The following is a 20,098-nucleotide window of genomic DNA, read 5'->3' on the forward strand; positions in this document are numbered from 1 at the left end:
GATGGAGCTGCTACAGCCGCCCTGCACCCATTTACTTCAGGGCCCCACCAGCCAGACCATTCCTTGCTGGGCGACCTTCCCTTTCATTCTCCTCCCGAGCTGAACTGCCATGCTCCAGAGGATGGACGGGGTAGGCCTGGTCCCCCTCCACCGTTTCGGAGCCAGGTGGGAGTGATGGCAAAAGGCTTTGCTGCTGCTGTGTGCCACTGGAGGGGCTTTCTTCACTCTTTGCCCCACAGATCATCTGCCTGGTGGCAGCTGCCACCTTCTCCAACTCTCCTGTGGCTTGCGCCATGACCAGGCAGTGCAAGCCTCCTCTGCCGCCTCCCTCTGCCAGACCTCCGTCACCGCCACTGGAGAGAACAGAACAGGGAGGGGGGGCGTCTGTGTGCAATGATGCAGAGAAGAATACTTGCTTGCAGCCCTGCATTGCACTGCATCTCCCTTCTCCATTCTGGAAATGGCAGCCCCGTTTCCTGCCACTTCTCCCAGTGCTGCTGCAGTGTTTGGTGCACCACCACCCAGCTCCTTTCTCTTCCCAAAGGCATTTCTTCACTAACCTGCTTCCCAGCTCTGGTACATTTCTCTCCTTCTGCAGGGAAACAAAGTTTGTGGGACTAAAAAAAGTTCAGTCAGACCTTCCAACTTCTCGTGGGAAAAAAAAGAAAAGTTGGAAGGTCTGACTAAACTGTTTTTGGTCCCACAAACTCCATTTCCCTGCAAAGGGCTATGCAGGGCAGCAAGCAAGTACTCTTCTCTGCTCTGCATTGTTCTCTGTTCTCTCCAGTAGTGGCGACGGAGGGAGATGGCAGGAGAGGCTTGCACTGCCTGGTCACGGCGCCACGGAATAGTTGGTGCAGTAGGAGTAGGTTGCTGATGCCGGGCAGATGATCTGTGGGGTGAAACGTGAAGAAAGCTCCTCCAGCGGTGCACAGCGGCAGCAGAGCCTTTCGCTGTCACTCCTCCCTTGGCTCCAAAACGGCGGAGGGGGACCAGGCCTATCCTATCCATCCTCCATAGCATGGTAGTCTGGCTTGGGAGGGGAGTGAAAGGGAAGGTCGCTGAGCAAGGAATGGCCTGGCTGGGAGGCCCCTGAAGCTCCACCCCCTCCCCCATCTGCCTTGCCTTGTTGTGGCGGCACCAGTGTGAGGTGGGACAGAGCGGACAGGGTCCTAACTAGGGGTTATTTTTGCAGTAAGGCTTATATTAGGCCCAACCTAAAAAATCAGGGTAGGTCTTATTTTCAGGGAAACGGTATGTGTGATTAACCTAAAATTGGTTCTGATATTGCTGTTTTATTAACCTGACAGCTTATTGTTCTAAATAGGAAACTTTCATTTTGTTTGAAAATAATATTGAAGATTTTAACTACTGGCAAGAATGAGTCCTTATGTTTAAACAGCACCTGTCATTTCAGATCCATCATGGCAGCTCCTGTTAGCGGGCATCCACTTACCTGCCTGCCACATCCCTCACCTTGTTGTGTCACTGCCGCATCACCAGTCATCCCATTAAAGTTAATGGGATTGTCGGTGAGTCAACAGCGGGTCAGAGGAGGAGCTGCTGCAGGACTGAAATGACAGTTGTTCTTTAAAAACATGATTTAAATCGAGTTGATTTAAAGCAAGCCTTTTACTTTAAATTTAAATCATGATTTAAATTGACTTGATTTAAATCAAATCCACCCTGAGGCTTCAATAATGAATTTGACAAAGAAGAGTACAGCTTACTTCTTGATAGAATAAAAACAATGTGAATAGATCACTGCCTACCTCTTGGTAAGATAGAACAATGTGGGGTAGCCAATACTATCGCCCTATGGATTTATGGTTGACCAACTTCATTCAGCATGTAGTTTTCAGTGGAACTTCATTTACTGTATATGGAGAGATGTATGCAGTGGGATACCTCAGATTCTATTTTGGGGCAGTATTCTTCAACATCTTAATAAATGATCTAGAAGTGGGGATAGAAGGGTAGCTCATTAAATTTGCAGATGAAACCAAAGTGGAGGGAATTTTTTTTTTAAATTTCCATTTATATCCCGCCCTTCTCCGAAGACTCAGGGCGGCTTACAAGCTTAGCAGTAGCCTTCATTCTATGTATATGGCTGCTTATTAGGGCTTTCATACACCCCACAAGCGGCATTATTACAAAGTCAGCTTAATTGCCCCCAACAATCTGGGTCCTCATTTTACCTACCTCGGAAGGATGGAAGGCTGAGTCAACCTTGAGCCTGGTGGGATGCGAACCTGCACTTGCTACCACCATGAAAGAGAGACTCACAGTTTTGAAGGATCTTGACAGACCTGAGCATTTGGTCCTGTCCAAAATAGGATGCAGTTCTGTGATGATAAAAGTAAGGTCCTGCACTTAAGCAGGAAAAATCAAAAGCAGGTACAGAATAGATGGTTCTTGGCTCAATAGCAGTAACTGTGAGATGGCTCTAGATGTCTTCATGAACAATCATCTAAGTGTGAGCCAGCAATGTGCTGCAGCTGCCAAAATTAAAGCAATCTTAGGCTATATCAACAGAAGGACAGCATTGAAATCATAGTGCTGCTTTGCATTGTAGTAGTAAAGCCATTCTTGGAATGCTGCATCCAGAGATTTGGAGGCTAAACCATACAATGGAACAGTGGAGGAAACTAGATATGGCTGGTCTAATGAAGAGAAGGATTAGGGGTGACATGATAGCTATCTTCCAATACTTGATGGACAGTCATAGAGAAGAGGGAGCTGACATTCTCCAAAGCATCTGATAGCAGGATAAGAAATATTGGGTGAAAGTTAATTAAAGAGAGATTCAATTTGGAACAAAGAAATTTACTGTCAGAACAATTAATGGAACAGCTTGCCTCCTGGAGTTGTGGGTGCTTCATCAGTGGAGGTTTTCAAGAAAGGATTGGACAACCATTTTTTGGGATGGTATAAGGAGTCCTGCCCTGGGCAGGGGGTTGGGCTAAAAGATCCCCAAGGTGCCTTCCAACTCTATGATTCTATGTTTCTAAGAAATCTATTGCTAAAAATGTGAATCCCGGCTTGTCTATCAGTCTCGTAGAAGAATGGAATGTGAGCAAAGGATATAATCTTTATTTTTTAATGTAACATTTAATTATTAAGATGCCATAACTAAAGATATAACTTTGCTAGTTATAACAGACATCCTATATCTGAAAGTCTGAACACATGTGTTCTTTGTGTATGCTAATTAAATTATTTCATGCAATCCTGAATTACTTACAAGCAAATTTCCTTGAAATTAATTGTATTACCTTATAAGTAAATGTATAAATGTTGAAAGTAGCATAGATTTACTTGGATAATTGTTATTTGAAATGAATTTTATTTTTATGTACTTTCTTTTAACAAATATTAATTAAATTATATTTTCAGTTAAAGTGTATGTCAGGCAGCATCATAACAGTCCACATATTCTATGTTTAACAAATCATCTGAGAAATTCAGAATTGATCGACCCAATATTTGAATGGCATGGACCAAGCGGTGATTTGGTTACAGGTATTTTCCTCTAATATTACATAATAACGTTTTCCTGTTTTTCATCAAAAACAAAAACAGAATGTCAATTTACATGTACGCTCTTGTATATTAACTAAATCTAAAGGGTTTAATTTAATTTTAGTTATAATTAAACACATAAACCAAGCTAACAATTATGGCTAGTTCCTGACTTACAAGCATTCATTTAGTGACCATTCAAAGTAATGACAGTGCTAAATGAATGGTGGTTACAACCGATTCTTGGAATTCTAGCCATCCTCATGGTCTTGGGATCATGATCTGGGTGCTTGGAAATCGATTTTTACAGTCTTAGTTGTAGCTCCCTCAATCATTTGATTGCCATTTGCAACCTTCCTTGTCAGCTTCCCCAGGAAGTCTTCCCCACCTGTATGCTCTTCTCCAGTTTCTTTGCTTTTGTGCATTCTTGCATCCATACCCAACAAGATCATAGCTCTGCATCTCCCTTATACTCTTGAGTATCCCCATACATTTACCCTTATGCACCCAAAGCTTGTCTCTCTGTCACCCTCATGTCCGTCTTTACCCTTCCCTACCTGCTGCTTGTCTCTTACCAGTTTGCTGACTTCCTTGCAAGCTGCTTGGGATTTGAAACTTAAGCTGGCTTCTCTACTGACTTGTGGGAAGCTGGCAGGAAATTGCCTCACCAAACTACTGTAGCTTTTGGTTAATAACGGCAACCAGGACTGTAGACATTGCCGTTGCTAAATTATGTGGATGCAACTTTAAGACCAAATCATTTAGTAGTGGAAATTCAGCCCTAGTTGCCATTGTACGTCAGGTTTTGAAGTTCAAACCCCCAAATTTACTCAAATAGAGGTATTCCTTAGACCAAAAAAGTTGTGTTCTTCTGTTTAAATGCAAGAGAAATTATAGATACAGATATGATTTAACTTTGGTTATATTGTCTTGCTCCCTTACATTTGTGCTTCTACAGTTTGTATTCTATCCTCACCCACAGAACTCACTGGGTAACTGGGCCAGTCATTCTCAGCCAGTTACCTCAGAGCGTTATTGTTGTGGGTCAAAAATAGGAGGGAGTATTATGTATGGAGATTTATTACAGGTAGTCGTCGAGTTACGACCGTAATGGACCTTGTACATTTAAGTGGAATGTTAGGACAATATTAAACAATTTGCCTCAAGTAATGACTAGCTATCCCTGCTCTCCCCAGTGCATTTATGAAACAAAGGCATGGATTGTTAAATGGAGCTTGGGGGTCGGGGATATCCTGGAGACCTAGTTTAGGCACAAGCCCACCTGCCTCACACCTTCCAAGGCCTCTACCACCCTGAGATACCCATGTTCCACTTCCCACTCTCTGACTTGCCGCACAGCTATTTTGCCAGAGAGAAAAACTGGTGAAGGAAAATGCTGGGTAGATCTGCTTTCCTAATTTTGCTTCTGCCTTTCCTACTGCCAAGATTCCCTTCCTTTCTGGGAGAAAAAAAGGACCAGTTCCCTAGCCTTTCAGAGTTTTCACATCCTGGACATAAACTATTTCAACTTCTTCAAAACAAGGAGACACAAAGATAGTTTTCTCCCCCTAAATTACTCTGTTAAACAGCATTATCTTAAGCCTAAAGATATTTACCTACCTTGCTATTATCCTTCTTATCTTTCTCATTTTCTTCTCTTTCCTACTACCTTCTCAAACTGGTATCTTATGATTTATTATTTGTTAGTATCTTATGAATTATGATGGTTTCTTATGATTTTTGATCTATAACTTATTACTTTGTTGTTTGTATGCACACTGAGAGATTATGTACCAAATTCCTTGTGTGTCCAATCACACTAGGCCAATAAATAGAACAGAAGAGAATAGAAATGGAAATAGAGCTGGAAGGGACCTTGGAGGTCTTCTAGCCCAGCGCTCTGCTCAAGCAGTCTCAGACAGGTGAATATCTAGCCTCTTCTTGAAAATCTCCAGTGATGGAGCGCCCACGATTCCTGGGGGTAAGCTGTTCCACTAGTTGATTGTCCTCACTGTCAGGAAGTTTCTCCTTAATTCCAAGTTGCTTCTCTCTTTGATCAGTTTCCAACCATTGTTTCTCATCCTTCCCTCTGGTGCTTTGGTGAACAACCTGGCTCCCTCTGCCTTGTGGCAGCCCCTCAGATACTGGAACACTGCTATCATGTCTCCCCTATTTCTTCTTTTCTTTAGACTAGGCAAACCCAAGTCCCGTAGCCATTCTTTGTATGTTTTAGTCTCCAGGCCTTTGATCATCTTAGTAGCTCTTCTCTCAATTTTTTCCAAACTCTCAACATCTTTTTTGTGATATGGTGACCAAAATTGTCTGCAGTATTCCAGGTGTGGTCTTACTAGGGTTTTATAAAGCACTAATACTTCATGTGGTCTTGGTTTTGTGCCTCTGTTTATACAACCCAGGATGGTATTAGCTTTTTTGGTTGCTGCTACACACTGCTGGCTTATAGTCAAGTGATCGTCCACTAGGATGTCAAGGTCCCCCACTGTGTGTAAGCCAGGTCTTGCCCAATCTGTATTTATACCTTTGGTTTTTCATGCCTAAACGTAAGACTTTGCTTTTCTCCACATTGAAACTCATTTTGTTGGATAGGACCTATTGTTCAAGTTTGTTAAGATCTTTTTGGATCCTGAGTTTGCCTTCTGGGGTGTTGGCTACTCCTGTCAGTTTGGTGTCATCTGCAAATTTGATGAGTTCCCCTTCAATTCCCTCATCTAAGTCATTTACGAAGATATTGAAGAATACTGGGCCAAAGACGGAACCTTGTGGTACCCCACTGCTTACTTCTCTCCATGTGGATGTAGTGCCAGTGAGGACTTCTCAGTGTTCCAGTATTTCAATTCTATCAGCTGGCCACTGATCTCCTGGCTGGAGAGAGGCTACAAGTCTCTCCTGGTTCTTGCAGGGTTTTAGGAAGCCAACCCCTGTGTGCAGAACAGCAGCTTCAGGACAAGCTTTCCCTTGCTTTAATCTCCTCCCTCCCCCAGAAAGCTTCCCAAAACCTTTCCCTTGCTTTAAGCCCCTCCCTGCCCTAGAAAGCCACACTTCTTCAATAAAAAAACAAAAAAAACTTGAGAGGGATGGACTTGTTAATCTCTCCGTCCCCCCAATTAGGTATAAAAACTAAAATCCTGCTGTCCAATATCTATCCCTTTTAAAATGCTTAACTTGGCTTCAGGCTGACGAGTAGAGGGATAGAAGCAAGGAAGCAGAGAAAATCTTTCTGCTGCCTTTTGCTTGAGGAGCTGCAGAAAAAATTCAGCTCCAAAAGCTTAGCCGGTTATAACATATGTGCAACAAAATGGGAGATGTTGGGTCCTTGAAAAGTTGTTTTGCTGTTTGTGTGACTACCTGAAAAATCCAGGTAGGACTTAAAAGTGAATTCTAGCTGGGTTTTAAAGGCAGTCAGATGAACAGTTTCTCTCCTGTTTTGCTGCATAAACAGCAAAATAAAGTTTTTAAGGAACTGGCTTCTTCTCCTGTTTTGGTTTTGCTGCATAAACTTGCAGGGCTGAATTTTTTCTGCAGCTCCTCAAGACAGAAAGCTGCAGAAGGCTTTTCTTTGTTTGTTCCTCTACTATTCAACCTGAAGTCAAGATAAGGTTTTTAAAAGGGATAGAGATTGGAGAGCAGAAATGGAGAGTACTTTTTGTACCTAATTGGGGAGGGAAAGGGAAAAAGATTTTTTTTATTGAAGAACTGTGGATTTCTGGGGGAGGGAGGAGGTTAAAACAAGGGAAAGGTTTTGAGAAGCTTGCCCTAAAGCTGCTGCCTTTGTATTGTTGAAGGAAAAGTCTTCATAATGTTTCATCCAAACTGGGGATAAATAACATGGCGACTGCTTTAGAAAGAAGGTTGCAGTTTATTGAAGAGGAGAGCCAGACAGAAAGACGGGTCGGGAAGGAAAAGAAGTAAACACATGTAGGGAGTGGGTTTTTATACCCTCTAGAGCCTTTTGTTTGGAGTGGTTTCCTGTTTGAGGCTTTGTATTTCCTGTGTCACATATTCTGACCTGAGTCTGGGTGTGCCTTTCTGGTGGTGGGTTAATCCTATTATGTCCCAAGGCTCATACCCTGCTTCCCTGGGGCTGTGGCTGATATTGATCTTTCTTCCTAATCCCAGTTTCCTGACAAGATTATCAAATCTGCATTTCTACAGACTTGGTTTCTGCTTGGGACAGAGAGACTTGGGGGCAGGATTGGTTTCTGCTTTTAAAATCCTTTAGGGAAATATATTCTGCCCTTTTAATATTTCCTTCTCTGTCGGGGCTGACTTCCCACAAATCCCTTTGTGCCATAAGTGTGTGAATGACACACTTACTGACTCAAGATTAAAATTGATCTGGTCAGAGAGACTTGGTAAACAAACTTTAAACTGTTAAGACAAAAAAGGAGGACACTAATAGAGGCAAGCAGAAAAAGATCCCTGCAGTGGCTCCCAAAAGGGGAGCTTCCAAACCATAAAGTTCTAAAAATCAGTGCAAAAATTTTGTTTGGTGGGAAAGAAATTTATACTTTCCAATATTCTGTGGCAATCATTTTCAAATGTTGGATGTCACTTTGAGCTTCCAATCAGGTTTGCATATTCCTCTCAAAATTCTTCACAACCATGGTTTGCCTCAGTACTTAACTACTGGCTGCCCATTTTCAGGGGTTGTTTCCTGCCTTAGCTCTTTGTGCAGTGCATCCAGGTTTGTAATGTCCAATTGAGGTTAGCCAGTACGCAAGCCAGGCTATTACATTTTTCTTAAATTGCACATAGTGATCCCTAGGAGTCCCAATCTGAGTCCACCAGAGCAAGATATTCAGGGCTTAGTTTTAGAGATCTGTTTCCTGCTACTTCCTCAGTCAGGGCATATGAATTGCAAATTGCCTGAGAGGGCCTGGTTCCCTCCCCCTTGGAATTTGCAGGAAGTTGTTCCTACAAAGTTTTAAGGACACAGGGCAAGAATCAGGCTGGAACCTGATTACTGATGGTAGGTGAAAGAGACTCAGTGTGTGTGTGTGTGTGTGTAGCTACTAATACAAACAGGCAATACAAACATTCTGGATAAATTTTCCTCCCACCAGACAGAAATCCAAGGTGTTCAGTACTTGCTGTGCCAACAATTCCCAAATGCCATCTCTCAACTGACAAATGGGGCAAGAAAGAAAACTTTACAGTGAGTTTCCACCCTCCCCCCATAGTCTTCCTAATTTTCTTCTGAGGCTTCATGTGGGGACCCATGGCTCCAGGACTCCTTCCTTTCCTCTGCATTGTTCACAGGCATTTGGGGGAATGGTAGAACTTGGGAAGATCTGTTCCACTCTGGTTGCATGGTTACTTTTTAGTGGATGGCTGGATTGAAAACCCAATTCCATGGCTCAAATGGATGGAGGCAGCATCTGGGTCAGTGTGCTCTGCCTCCAAAGGTTGGGAGGGGTCATCTGCAGGGCTGAAAGACATGAGAGCAAGAACTCCTTTCCCCTTTCTGGGTGGACTCTCCTAGGAGAGGCAGACAAAGGCATGGAGAACAGACGATAAGAATAGGAGAAGTAGCGGGGATGGGATAGCTTGTAGGCAGAGTTTGAAAAGGCATTAATACTGTAGTTAAACAGATAGGCAGACAAAATGAGGAAATCACAGATGAGGACAAGAGAAAGGCTGGATTCTGGTAAGAGAACATACATGAAAAGTTTCACTTCTGAACTGAACATTTGCAACATGTTAGGACTTAAGGATTTGCAACTTGAAAAATGCTGGTCATGTTTCAGGAAAAGGATAGACAGATAAAACCCATTTACAACACATACCCATTTACAACACATTGCAGAATGATTTCCAGAGCTTGGGGCAGGAACTTAGTAGGACAGGCTGTAGCTTACTTTTTCAGAGGTTTTACCAGTGTATAAGGAGTAAAATGGAAAAGACCAGCTTATACCAGAATTCAATATTTATTTATTTATTTATTTATAATGAGACTTGTATGCCGCCCTATCTCCCAAAGGACTCAGGGCGGCTAACAACAATAAAATACAATAAATACAAATATTAATGGAAATAGAACTTGTGTGAAAGATGCTAGAGACATATACATTCCAGATTGAATGTGAAGAACCTTATCCAGGATCTAATTTAAACAAGCTACAAAAAAGCCAATTACACTTTTTTTAAAAAAAAAAATCACTCATACAGGAGACTTCATTTCCAACCTTCTTCATGCTTTGCACATTGCACTCAAACTAATTGCTCTGGAAACATGAGGCAATGACGTGAAATGTGGCATGTAATTCTTTGGGGGAGAAGAGAAATTAATAGAGGCAGGGTCACCCTATGTGCATAGGGTGGCACCCTACATGGCATGGGTCCGGAATACCCTGGGGAGCACCTGCGGCCGGCACCAACCTCCCTCCGCCCAATATGCCTGCCAATATGTGGCTAAAGGAGTGGTGTAAATAGGGGAACGTTTTGGTTATATTAGTTACAATGTCTGTAGCTGGTCCAATGAAACAATGTACAAAAGAGACTGTTTGCATCCATCAAAGAAAGGGACTGAGTTACTTGGCAATAAACTCAAAGATTTTCTGGAGGAATATTTAAACTAAACAACAGGGACACTGAGTTAATTGATATAGAACATCCCTGTCCCCGGCAATCAAAAAAATTACAGGGTTAGCAGTGCATGTAACATAGATGTGTGTGTGGACAAGAATATCAACGTTGCTATCAAGCAAAATCAAGCTTTTAATAGCGAGTGCTACACAAAGTTCACTAACCAAACGTGATAAGAAAATAGGGGAACTCTGGCACCACACAGGTTATATAGAAAGTAAACATAGGGTCAGTCATAAAGGACACAAATGTCTATGCGCAGAGTATGAACAGTAAGCAGGGTGAACTAGAAATTCAGGTAAATGAGGGCAGATATGATATTGTTGCCATTACAGAAACATGGTGGGACGAAACCCACAAATGGAACACTCAGCTAGAGGGATTTAAATTGTTTAAAAGAAACAGACCAAATAAAAGAGGAGGCGGACTTGCTCTCTATATAAGAAATAACTACATCTCTATAGAAATAGAACACAACAATGATGAAAACTGTCTTGAATGCATTTGAGTCACTATAAAAGGGGGGGAAATGACATTGTCATAGGTGTATACTATAGGCCACCCAACCAAACACAGGAAATAGATGAACTTTTTGCTAGTCAACTAACTAAGGTATGTAGGAAGCACATCACAATAGTAATGGGGGACATGTAAAAAAACAAGAAAAAAAGTTAAGGAAATGATTGCTCCATTAGTGGGGGAAAGTGGCAAGAAGGTGACAAGCAACAGGGAGAAAGCAGAATTATTTAACTCTTTTTTTTCTTTTTGCATCTGTCTTTACACAAACAAAGGAAAAAAACAGTCTAACCTATCAAAAACAGTACCATAAAAATAGATTAGAAACACAAATTAAGATAGGCAAGAAAATGTAAGTGAGGAGGTGTGCGCGCACCTACGGTCGTTCGGAGAGGTGCGTGCGCACCTCTCGCTATGGGCAGCGGCACCGCTTGTTGGGAAAGCTGCCGCGGCCCGTCTGCAAAGCTGCCGCTTTCGGCAGCCTGCAAATGTGCCGCGGCAGCTTTCTCAAAGAGCGGCGCCGCTGCCCGTTCGCGTGGAGGTACGCGCGCACCTCTCCAAAGGTTTGGGGAGGTGCGCGCGCACCTACGGTTGTTCGGAGATTTATTTATTATTTATTTATTTATTTATTATTTATTTATTAATTTAATACTGCTAAGCTTGTAAGCCGCCCTGAGTCTTCGGAGAAGGGCGGGATATAAATGGAATAATAAAAATTTTTTTTGATACAAAGCATCCTATATTCACAGGTATTGACCCTAATATGCAAGAAAGTTATCAAAGTATATAATTCATTGTTTCATTTTTTAATGGAAAATGAAGATTTTTTAAAATGGAATCCTAAAATATGCCAGCTTGGGAATTTTATTTCTGAATTGAAAGCAAATTTTTAAACTTGCATTGTTCTGGCACAGTCCAAAGGGCTCACTTTCAACTATAAAGAAATAAATGGCTCTGTTTTTTATGTTTTTTAATGAAGTAGCCCAGAATTAAATACTTCTCTCTACATAGAGATTTATTTCTATGTCTTTGCATTCAAAAATTAGGTAATGAGTGACATGGGAAGTTTGGCTGTCAACACTAATGTTCTAATTTAGCTGACATTTTAGATCAGAGGCCCCCAACCTTTTGGGCATGAGGGACCAGTTACATGGAGAGAGGTTTTTCCACAGACCAGAGGGGGTGTGGTTTTGTGTGCTGCCTGCATCCCGTGGATGGGGCTTTGCTTGTTTGTACAGATTGGTTGCTGGCATGCCGTGGCCCAGTACCAGTCCATGGACCAGGGGTTGGGGACCCGTTTTAGATTGTAAAGGTAAAGGTTCCCCCGCACATGCGTGCTAGTCGTTTCCAACTCTAGGGACTGGTGCTTATCTTCGTTTCAAAGCCGAAGAGCCAGTGCTTGTCTGAGGACGTCTCCGTGGTCATGTGGCTGGCATCACTGGACACCAAAGGCGCACGGAACGCTGTTACCTTCCGACCGCAGTGGTCCCTATTTTTCTACTTGCATTTTTACGTGCTTTCGAACTGCTAGGTTGGCAGAAGCTGGGATGAGTAAGAGGCGCTCACTCTGTTACGCGGCACTCGGGATTCGATTGTACCACCTTTAAATTAATCAGTGTAGCTATTGTTTTATTGCTGCTTCTACTAGTTTTATAACTTCAACTGATTTTCCTGCAGTTTATTTATTATCTTCTTGATGTTGGAAATCACTTTAAGTATAATGTCATTATAAACTTGTATTTAAATATTTAAAATAAAATAAACCCTTTGCATTCATTGATTTCTTTTTTTGCTTATGCATTTTCAGTTATTTGAAATGTTCAACTGAAATACGATCGACTTGTTTTTAATTACAGTCAGAAATATGAAGCCAGTTTCAAACTTAAAGTTGTAAACTTTGCCTTAGAACATAATAACTCTGCTGCTGCAAGACAATATGGAGTAACAGAAAAGATGGTTTGGTACTGGAAAGCAAATGAAAAAGCATTAAAGAGTATGCCAAGGGGTAAGTGTGCATTAAGAAGAGGCACCCCACATTGGCCAGAAGTCGAAAAACATGTAACAGACATGGTGAATGAGCATTGCCAAAGCGGTTATGTAGTGACACGAAATAAAATACATTTGTTTGCACTTCAGTGGCCCAAATCTAACCCAGATCACAGCAACAGATTTAAGGCCACTGTAACCTGGTGTACTAGATTCTTGGAAAGGCATAATCTGGTACTGAGGCAAAAGATGAAAATTGCACAAAAATTACCTGCAGATCTTGAAGCCAAAGTAACTAGTTTCCATCGATACGTAATACAACAGCGCAATAAACATGGCTATGAGTTAAGTAGTATCAGAAATATGAATAAAGCTCCAATGAGTTTTGATATGGTTGGAAATAAAACTGTCCATCCAAAAGGTGAAAAAACAATTTTAATTAAAACAACAACAGGACATGAGAAGTCCAGTTTTACAGTGGTACTAGCATGCACAGCTGATGGCGCCAGACTGAGACCAATGATTATTTTTAAAAGAAAAACAATGCCGAAACTCAAGTTCCCTCTTGGTTGTTTTGTACATGTGAATGAAAAAGGCTGGATGGATGAAGAAGGGGTAAAGCTATGGCTTGATAATGTATGGAGCAGGCGACCAGGTGGACTTATTCAAAAACGTAAGTCTACTGGTGTGGGATATGTTCAGGGCTCATTTAACTCCCAGCACCAAGCAAAGGCTGGCAAGAATAAACACAGATGCGGCAGTTATTCCTGCAGGATTGACATTGTTGGTACAGCCACTGGATGTGTGCCTAAATAAGCCATTTAAAGATCGCATTCGAGAACAGTGGAATGAGTGGATGGTTAGTGGCGAAAAGTCATTCACAAAAGGAGGAAACATGCGTGCTCCACAGTTGAATGTTTTGTGCAAGCTTGTCATAAAAGCCTGGAATGATATTGATGCAGAAACAGTCTTTCAAGAAGTGTAGCATATCAAATTCATTAGATGGTATGGAGGACGACTACTTGTGGCAAGATGAAGAGGAAGCAGAAGCTGAGACCACACCATCTGATACAGAATTAGATCCATACGATGACTTCCTTACAAATGTATCACAAGATGTCATTGATGTACTTATGATATCAGATGATGAACAGGAGGATTTTGAAGGCTTTTAAAGGGAAACTGTCATGCCAGCAAATCCTGTAAAAATAGCTTGGAGTTATGATGGGCGTTGCTGACTCGCCAGGGACTTGCCCGGCACTTGCTCTCTATTGTTTGTTATCTTCCTCCTATCATCATCAGTTCCAGTTTGGTTGACAGCTTAGAAAACAAACAGCATGGCAGCTCCCATGGGTTTATTGTCTTATCCTTCCTTTCAGCTTTAGAGTGAATTAGGAAAGGTTTAATCCACTTGCACTGTTTTATGTTTACATGTTTGATGACAAACAGCCTTATGTTTATAAGTGACAGTTTTCCTACTAAGTACCTGCATGTCATAAGCATTTGAATTAAAATTACCATATTAAAATCAAATCTGATGTTTTTTAATTTTTATTTGGTGTGCGTTGGAAGAAGGGTAGTCTTATACGGTGAGTATAGCCCAAACCCTATAATTTAACAGGAAAAGTAGGGAGTCGTCTTATACGCCCAGTCGTCTTATACGCCGGAAAATACGGTATTTTACTGGATTGAAAAATAATTATTGCATAATATTTTTGATTAATCTTTTTTCTTCATCAATATTTTTAACTTGTTTAAAAATAAAATCTTCATTGTAAAAATCTAGCTTTTAAAGGTAAATATTCTCTGTTCAAAATTTGAGTTGCGTACAGAATTGGAGTTAGGATGTTATGCTATTGCTGTGATTTCCTGTAATCATTCATGATTTAAAACCCTGCCCACACAATCTTCATAAAAATCTTGGTGATAATTTTGAGTAAATAAAATTTGTACTTCGTTTATAGAAAAAGTAATGTTACTGAAATATCTTGTTACTTAATTTTAACAACTGATAGGATACTGAAAGTTGAATCATGGCAACTGGGCTTTTTTGGGGTTTGAAACATTTCACTGCTTATCCAAGTACCTTCCTCAGTGTTTTAACCCATAGGATATTAAATCCAATATTCCATATTTAATCACATGAGTGGAGAAAGCAGTAATGTTGCTGATCGTGAAACTCCTAGGAGAAACAAATTGGCTGGATCCTTTCCAGTCTAGATTCAGTTCATACCTAGATTGGCATGGAAGTACTTTGGTTTCCTAAAGAAGAATGTAGTGGGAGAGAAATGGAGTATACAACATTGATACTCTGGATTTCTCAGTGATATTTGATACGGCTAAGAGCAATAACTTTTTGGAGACTTAGTGCTGAACATTGGAGGTGCTACAGTGAGGGAAAAAATTAACTTGATCCCCTGCTGATTTTGTATGTTTGCCCACTGACAAAGAAATGATCACTCTATAATTTTAATAGTAGGTTTATTTTAAGAGTGAGAGACAGAATAACAATAAAAAATCCAGAAAAGTGCATTTCAAAAAAGTTATAAATTGATTTGCATTTTCCCTTTAAGCACTCCCTAATCTCAGCTTGTTACCTGTATAAAAGACACTTGTCCACAGAAGCAATCAATCAGATTCCAAACTCTCCACATGACCAAGACCAAAGAGCTGTCCAAGGATGTCAGGGACAAAATTGTAGACCTACCCAAGGCTGGAATGGTCTACAAGACTATCTCCAAGCAGCTTAGTGAGAAGGTGACAACAGTTGGCGCAATTATTCACAAATTGAAGAAACAAAATAACTGTCAATCTCCCTCAGTCTGGGGCTCCATGCACGATCTCACCTCGTAGAGTTTCAGTGATCATGAGAACGGTGAAGAATCAGCTCAGAACTACACGGGAGGATCTTGTCAATGATCTCAAGGCAGCTGGGACATAGTCACCAAGAAAACAATTGGTAACACACTACTCAGTGAAGCACTTAAATCCTGCAGCGCCCACAAGTTCTGTTCAAGGAAGCACGTGTTCAGGCCTGTCTGAAGTTTGCCAATGAACATCTGAATGTTTTGCTAAGTCATAATTTGCAGGGGTCAAATACCTATTTCATTCATTAAAATACAAATCAATTTATAACTTTTTTGAAATGCATTTTTCTGGATTTTTTTGTTGTTATTCTGTCTCTCACTGTTAAAATAAACCTACCATTAAAATTATAGATTGATCATTTCTTTGTCAGTGGGCAAAGGTACAAAATCAGTAGGGGATCAGATAATTTTTCCCTCACTGTACTTTTCTGTTAACTACTGTGAAACAATTATTATTGTTTAGTATATGATGAGAACACAACAGAAGAAAAGTAAACATATATACATAGTCCATGTAATTATAAGTAAAACTTCTATGAGGGTGGCCTCATAACTGGATGTCCAATTCAGCGCTCTAGGCGATTGCCTCTGGCATTGCTTCATGCAGATCTTCTAGGAAACGAGAATGCATGTTATGAGCAATCTTGCACAATACGTTTAATAGTTTGCAAATCAGCACCATAACTGCAACAAAGGAAATCTTTTCATTCCCACTGATACAGGACTGAGGCACTTCCAATAGTATCATATCTAATTCTGTTCAATTTTAACCAGACAAAGCAAGGCAGGTCGATGTCAACGCTGCTAACATTGAATGTTATTGCTTGACAAGAGATGAAGAAGTAGCCATTTCATATGTTAAACTTGTGTATTGCTTTAAGAGACTCAGTTTAAAGTTGGGAGGGGGGAAGAAGAGGATTGTACCTTCAAGGCCATCTCTAACTAAAGAAGATAAGACCTTGGAGGGTTTTCTAACGGAAGGGAAACTGATTCTTTTAAATTAATTGGAGAATATGATTAATGACAAAATTAGAAAGGTGGAGAATTGTGTTTTAATATATTGTGCAAGGGGCGGAGATTTCAGATTCCAGCTTCCTTCGAGCAAGCATTTGCTGGTGTATTAGGCTAATAAAGGACTTTTAAGGTAAACAATGCCTCAGAGTCACTTGAAAAGCCCATACGTTGGAAACTTGACAGTCAAAACTAAGTGGTTTAGTAGAGGGATCATTAATGGTCAAGCCCAAGAAGGTACGTTGGACTATTCCCATATCCAGACATTCTCTGGGTTAAACTGGGTAGATGTTAACTAGCTGTTTTCCAAGCTGGTCTACGGGATTTCAGTGTTGTGATAGACTGTGTATTGTCCTAATGAATAGGGAGGGCCTCAGCATCCTTGGCCATAGCCAAATTTATTTATTATTTATGTTATTTATTTTATTTATTAATTTTTTATACCGCCCTTCTCCCGAAGGACTCAGGGCGGTGTACAGGGCAATAAATATTAAAAAACAAAGTACAAAAGTTAAAAAACAATTAAATAATTTATGCCCGATATATACAATAGTTAAAACCATATTAAAAAACCCAACCCCAAACCCATCAGACCAGGCCGGACTGCTCAAATAAATAGGCTTTTAGATCCTGCCGGAAGGAGCGAAGGTCGGGGGCCATCCGGAGCTCAACCGGCAAGCGGTTCCACAGGTCTGGCGCGCCCACAGAGAATGCCCTCCCCCTGGGGGCCACCAGTCGACATTCTCTGATCAGAGGCACCCTGAGGAGGCCCTCTCTGTGGGAGCGCACTGACGGAGGGAGGTTGATGCCGGCAGCAGGTGCTGCCGTAGGTAATCCAGACCCATGCCATGTAGGGCTTTGTAGGTCATTACCAGCACCTTGAATCTCACCCGGAGGGTAACCGGCAGCCAATGCAGCTCGCGGAGCAAAGGTGTAACATGGGAGTATCGGGAGACTCCCAACACAACTCGTGTGGCTGCATTCTGCACCAGTTGGAGCCTCCGAGTGGTCTTCAAGGGCAGCCCCATGTAGCGAGCATTACAGTAGTCCAAACGAGAGGTCACGAGCGCATGAGTGACTGTACGCAAGGCATCCCGGTTCAGATAGGGCCGCAACTGGCGCACCAGGCGAACCTGGGCAAATGAGTTTGATGGCTTATAATGTGGGGCAATATGATATTGTTAAGTACAAGTAACTAGTGCACAAAAGTGGGATGCAGTGTGCCAGAGTTGATATGCATTGTCTAGCAGAGTTGGACATTAACCATTTGGGTGTGGGCATTGTTATTGTACATGCTGGAACAATTCAGCTGTGGAATAAACCAAAGCCTAGGAGATCAGCACTCCAGGAAGTTCCAGCCAGTCTGTTCAGTGAATAGTTGTAACTTTTCAATTTTGCAGCTGTTTTTTCCAGGTGTTGCTGGAAGGTTAGTGATCTGTCCAGTGTTACACCCAGATATTTCAGGGAATTATTGTATTGTAAAATACAGTTCTAGAACTTCACTGAAGGCTAGTAATTTATGTACCTTTTGCTAAAGTGGAATGTGGCTGCTTCTGTTTTTGTTAGATGATCATCCAATTTTTGGAGATGTTGAGAGAGGATGCCTTCTGCATCACTGAAGTTGATTCTTTGGATTATGAGATTGATATCATTGGCATAAATGAATTTCCGAGAAACAGTTTCAGACAGATCATGGATGTAAAAAGAGCAGAGGATAGCACTTATCCTTGTGGAAGTCAGTTATTAAATTTATATCTGCTTCTATTGAATTCTGTGAAAAACTGTAATAACCTGTTACTGAAACTGCTTTCCATCAAGGCCATGGTGTTAATACAAAGTACAAATCTTTATTAATTCGAGGAGAAGTCCTCATCATAATCATAGGCTGCTGAGAGGTCAAGAAAAATAGAGAATTTTTTCCTTTTCCTTTGGAATCCATTCTCCAGGTAGAAAGTTAATCCAAGGACTTGATCACTACAATCATGTTTGGGGTTGTTAGGCATATGGTGATAGCATACAGTGTTGGATTGAAAATATATTAACCATGATGTTGTGATGTTAATTGGCCAATGGGTGTGTAAGTGTTCTCATGGCCATAAGAGGGAGCTAGGAACGTAGCTTCTCTCTCTCTCTGAATTCACTGCTCTCTACTATTACTGTTTTTGCTCTGTTTTGCTATACTGTTGGTTTACTACTGTGATAAACCTGTACAACTGTGTATTGACCTCTGGACTGGTAAGAAGACTTTGTATTTTGGATTACTCCTTGGACTGTTGCTATTGTGTATGACCTGGACTGTTTATTTTTGACCATGCATTTTTGTTTTTACACCACCTCAAAAGTAAAGTACTTTTTGCTTTCACAACTCAGTGTACTCTTGTGGTTACTGTGTGACTCTTACTGCTCTCAGTACCCTTCCTTATCTGTGCAACTCCTTGGTAGCACAAGGAGACCACTGCACAACAATTCCTTAACGTGTAAAATCCAGCTTGTTTAACTAGGATTACAGATTCTACTGCTAAGGTTGTTCTGTTTAACACGTCTTTCTAAAAGTTTTTAGGTGAAACATAGAAGAGCAATTGGCCTGTAGCTTTAGGATCCTTCCCTGATTTCAAAATTGCAATATTTTGGTCTTCTTGAATATAGGAGACAGCCATCCTGAGTAGAGTATGGAACTAAAAAAGAAGGCAAGGCAATGTTTAATTGCTGGTCCACAGTTCTTCAGTAGTTCTTTGTACATGGCATCAAATCCTGTAGCTTTTCTTTTCTTTTTTTGTAAAGAATCCAGTCCCCTCTACACTTCTGGTGTAAATGAGTGTAAGTATAAAGCAGACATGTCAAACTCGCAATGTCACATGATGTTGCACGATGTATTGGAACCTTTTCCCCATTGCCGGCAATGGGCTGGGTGCAGTTTCCTTGTGATGTGTCCGGCCTGTGGGCTGGCAGTTTGACACTCCTGGCATAAAGCATGTAGTGGAAAGTCCTGTCTCAGTAATCTAAATTCAGATCTAATTTGTCTGGTTGTCCTTGAAGTAGAAATAATATGGTTAGCTATGGATTCCACACTGATGGTAGAATGTTTTCTGGGTGGTACAGATGATGAGTCCAATTTTCAGATGAGGGACCAGGTTTTCCTATCAGAGGGATAAAGTTTAGATTTTCTACAATCCTGGATTATTTCTTTTTCCTAGCACTCTCCAGAGACATTGGCAGTTCGGTTGCTTTCTCCAGGTTACTGTCCTGTTCAAACTCGTTGCACAAGTGACTTATCTCCTCACTCCATCCAGAGACATAATCTTTATGGTGGCCTCTGGGAATGTTTCTTTTAGCTACAGATTTAATTAAGCCAACAAACCTGTCACAGTTCTTAGGGACTGCTTTGATCCATCCAATATTAGCATCAGTTCGCTTGACAGAAGTATTCCAATCTGTTTTTGGAAGTTCCAGCGAGGTTTAGGAGTGGATCTAATTACTGGGGTCTGGAGTCCTATTCTATAGATTATAGGCCTATGCTGACTGTGAAACAGTCAAAAGATGGTGTTGGTAAATACTGCTTGAATACTGGGAAACTTTCTGCATCATGTTGAAAA

The 20,098-nt window shown here is 41.1% G+C and overlaps 1 protein-coding gene across 1 annotated transcript in view; it reads left to right on the plus strand.

The window, feature by feature from the left end:
- LOC310648746 (zona pellucida-binding protein 1-like) overlaps positions 1–20,098 on the plus strand; it is a gene marked incomplete at both ends in the record, with an annotated part of 77,492 nt that overhangs the window by 18,430 nt on the left and 38,964 nt on the right. The window contains one exon of the mRNA XM_083376770.1: positions 3,397–3,522. Coding sequence (XP_083232896.1) covers positions 3,397–3,522 — 126 coding nt within the window. The remainder of the gene's footprint in view (positions 1–3,396; positions 3,523–20,098) is intronic.

Source organism: Vipera ursinii (genome assembly GCF_947247035.1).
Source record: "Vipera ursinii genome assembly, chromosome: Z".
Classification (NCBI taxonomy): domain Eukaryota; kingdom Metazoa; phylum Chordata; class Lepidosauria; order Squamata; family Viperidae; genus Vipera; species Vipera ursinii.